The sequence below is a fragment of the Rattus rattus genome, chromosome X (genome assembly GCF_011064425.1).
Source record: "Rattus rattus isolate New Zealand chromosome X, Rrattus_CSIRO_v1, whole genome shotgun sequence".
Lineage (NCBI taxonomy): Eukaryota > Metazoa > Chordata > Mammalia > Rodentia > Muridae > Rattus > Rattus rattus.
This window is the reverse complement of record NC_046172.1, coordinates 13660742-13664863: the sequence shown is the minus strand read 5'-3', so window position 1 is coordinate 13664863 and position 4122 is coordinate 13660742. Positions and strand designations below refer to the sequence as shown.

Sequence of the window (4122 nt, the reverse complement as noted above, 5' to 3'; positions counted from 1 at the left end):
AAGCCTGTGTGTCAGCACTCCTGTAGACCTCTTTATTTTTAGGTAGGATCTGGGAACAGAGAGCTGCTCTTGTGTTTGTGTGACCTGAAGCTTCCAGACAGGTTGCTTAGCACAGAAGAATTGGTCTTACCTCTGCTTTCAGTGTGTAGGGTCTCCTGGAAATTCATTTTCAGCCCTGGCTGTAGGCAGAAACCTGGAAGTGTCCTGCCGTGGACTGCTCCTAGGTCCCTGTGCCCAAAGGGCAACATATGGCACTAGGCAATTTCCTCTTGGGTCAGGAATGTGGGTGGAAAGTGGTTGTTTCCTCTGAGTTCTCAGGATTGCCTATACTTCAAAAGGTCCAGCTCTCTCCCCCACCTGATTTGAGTACAGGGAGCTGTGGGACCGGGTTCAGTTCAGTTATCAGCACAGGCAGAACCCAGCAGTTCCTCACCTCTTACTTCTCCCATATTCCTGTATCCCGCAGCACTATGCAGTTTCTTGGGCCAGGAATGTGGGCAGAAGTGGACAGTAGTGGTGGTCTCTCCTGAAGTCTCAGGATTGTTTGAGCTTCTGGGAGTTCAGTTCTCTTCCCATGGATTTGGGTGCAGGGAGCTGTGTGATTAGTTCAGTTCAGTTCCCAGAAAGTTTTTTGTTTTTTTGTTTTAATGAATGTTTTTAATGTTATATAGAACATAACGTCATGAATACAATGGAAACAAACTTGTACCAATTCAATAAAAAATTTCAACATAAAGTGGGGGAGATAATAATTTGATACTTATAGTATTTATTTTAAAAATATTCCCAGCTTGAGGTTGAAACATTTAATTTTGCATTCCAAATTCTAGAATCATGATTTTCATGTGAGCTTAATGCAGAATCACAGCAGGAAAAAACATTTAATTAATTTCCTTTATTTGTCATTAAATCAATAAAATCTCTGACTGCTACAGGTGTCCTTTAATAATATATATCGAACTTCTATTGGAACCATATTGCTAATGCGTATTACACTCAAAACGCAAACAAAACAAATACGGTATAAAATCTAAATGTGAACGTTGGAGTCCTAACATGTACATTAACTTAAGGTTTTAATGTATTTTTTACCTTTCAGTTTTTGAAAAGACACCAAAAAAGATAAAAAATAAATATTTTTCTTTGACTGTTTCTGACTTGAATGATGGCTCAAGGATACACACAGGAAGCAGCTTTGCCAAGTCAGTCGCTGCAAAGGACAATGAACAACTGCTAAAACAAACAACACACGGTCTTCCTTCTCCTCTGTTAGGGAAACCGCAGGGCAGCCCTGAGGAAGGCTTTCCCAGGGCTGCACCGGCAATGGGAGGAGACACGGGCGAAGCCTCACAGCCACTGCCCGCTGCCTGCGGGAAGAGGGTGGATTCCATGCAGACTCAGATGGTGGGTAGCAGCACTGCTGGAGCCTGGCAAAGTACACACATCCAGTTACCTCTGATTCAGCCATAATCACATAGGTATGCCTTTTTTTGGACATATATAAATATATATATATATATATATATATATATATATATATATATTATAAAAACTGATCACCCAACTTTAATGATTTCATACATGGACTTGAGAGTGGTAGTAAAGGAAAAGACAAAATCATGACAAGGCGACTGAGGGACAGAAAATCAAGTTCCTCAGGAAGAGAAAGTATAAAGTTAGAGAGTGAAGCACACTTACTCAGCCCCATCCATGCCAGTCCTCCCACAGACTACACTGGGACACAGGCTCTCTGACAGAGAGGCTCTGCCCCTCGCCCCATTAGGGAGCGTATGTATCTTCACTGGGAAACCGATCCTGACTGCCTCGGCCTGAAGTGCTCTTGCATCGCTTCTGAAACACCAGCCTTTTGGTTCTTTTATGTGGTTATTTAATTAACTGATAAAAAAGAAAAGGAACTGCTTAGCATCTTCCATCCCAAATATCACCTATTGCAGCTACAGAGTCTTCTTCCACTCGCTCCGTTACAACCTTTTATTTACTAAAGTTGGCAAAGTTTGCAAAGGCATCTTGCTTGGGCTGCACAGTTCCAGACGGCATGGCCATGCTGGGCATCCCCATTCCCATGGTGCCTGTCAAGCCCATCCCCGAGGCCAACATCCCCATGTTCATGTTCATGCCGACCATGCCATGGCTCATCCCTGCAGTGTTCCCCAGAGGGGCCATTCCCATGGTGCCTGTCATTACACCGGTCATGTTCATAGGCATGGGTCCCCCCATCAGAGGGTTAGTTTGTGGCCGGACAGGAAGCATGTTTGATGGAGAACTGAGGTTCACGGCTCCGAAGCTTTGAGTCATCACATTCAGAGGCTGTTGCATATTCTCTTGTTGAATCATTGTGTTAAGCGATGGCTGCTGGGGCTTAGAAGGCTGCATACCAGGTAGTAAGTTGTCTAGGCTGATGTTGACACTGAGGTCAGACCAAGTAGAGGGCAGGGTTTTGCTGGCCGACTTCTGGACCATATCTGCATTCTGATTATAGAGAGGGTTAGGCTTCTGCATCACTGCACTAACATTCTGCAGAGGCTGTGATCTTGACATGGGCAAACCAAGTCCCACAGTGTTAGTGCTCATTAGAGAGAAATTCATACTCTGGGAAGACGTCATGGTTGCCTGGGATGAGCCCATAAGATCAAAGAGATCTGAAGAGTTTGAGGCAGCAGGAGGTGGGCCTAAAGCTGGCTGTGAACCACTGATGAGTTCTACAGCAGGCTGTGGGGCACTGCCGAAGAGCTCACCACCAGAAGCAACAGGGCCTGATGGGGCTTGGTTGAAGGCATTCCAGTCACCAAAGTCTCCATTCCCACTTGTTGCTTGGGAAGGGAAACTGCCCGATGCATTAGCAGAGCCGAAGTCGGCAAACCCCCCGAATAAGTCAGCTGCTCCTCCTGTTGTCTGGCCACTGCCATCAAACAGGTCAACGAGGTCTCCTGATGACTTGCTGCTCGGCACGGATGGCTTCGTTGACGACTGAGGCATGTGGGTTGAAGCGTTCTGATCCGGGCTGGCTTTGTCCCCTGTGTAATGTGCTGCTGCTCCGAGATCGATGGTTTTGGAAGGGTTTGTTGTGCGCTTGTGCCGGGTGGTGGTGGTCTCTGTGGCCTGTGTGATGTGGATGTACTTCGTCGTCACCGTCTCCTCTTCATCTTTGAATTCACCTTTGGGAGACCTGCCTCTCCTTGCTTTCTTTTCCTCATCGCTGTCACTGCACCTTTCCGGAGAGTCCTCCCGGTCTTTCCTCCGGAACTTGCTAATGGTGTCATCGATTGTGCTCCTGATCTTGTCGCTCAGCTCCCCTAGCTTGTCACTGAATGGAAACGCACTCTTGTTCTTATGCCACTCTTCGTCCCATTTGGACTTGGGCTCAGGGTCATACAGTTCATTGTATCGGAATCCGCCAACGCTGTCTGAGGAGACCCCGACATACTTGTCTTTGTTCTTCTTTGCTTTCTTCCTCTCCTCTCGAAGTCTGTCATCATCCTGTGCAAACTCAAGCAGCTCCTTCACTTTCTGTCGGATGTTTATACCTTGGTCCTTGCCATGCTCATCTACAAAGTGGTAATTTTCCAGGGATCGCGAATCATAAATGTATTCTCTGGTGCTTGTAACAACTCGCTCCAATCCATTTCTTATGAGGTAAGCTAGGAGCAGCAACGACTTATAAACTCTTCTCCAATTCTTTTTGTTGTCTTTTAGCATTCGGGACCAAAGCATGTTCATAAGTTCTGGGAACTGTTCATACACAAAAGTAGCCTTGGCAATCTCCCATGAGCTGCCCAGAAAGTCCCCAAGGATCATCATTCGTTGCTTCTCGAACTTTGGACTCGATCTCTGAATAATTCATAACCACAGTGGTGGCTTTGTCCACCAACTCCCCACTTACATGTTCAGCATCGCCCCTTGCGCTGCCCGGGCCCACCGCCTCGGCCACCACCTCCACGACCCCGAGTCGCCTCAGGGCTGGTCCTGGTCGGGTCAAGCCGCCACCACCCACCGCCATGAACTCTCCCTAGCCAGAGCTCCTTCTCCCAGCCACAGCCATGGCGCCTCCAGTGACACGTCGAGACGAGGCCGCACCGGCGCTGCGTGGGGCGGAAGTGGCCT

General features: G+C 47.4%; 1 protein-coding gene across 1 annotated transcript; it reads right to left on the bottom strand.

Annotated features, from left to right (window-relative positions):
• Positions 1-1978: 1978 nt before the first annotated feature.
• Positions 1979-3891, bottom strand: LOC116889197 (clathrin interactor 1-like). Its single transcript, XM_032890355.1, is given in 2 exon segments — positions 1979-3781; positions 3783-3891. Coding segments are annotated over 2 exon segments (1869 nt in total). The 5' UTR covers positions 3863-3891; the 3' UTR covers positions 1979-1992.
• Between the last annotated feature and the right edge of the window lie 231 nt (positions 3892-4122).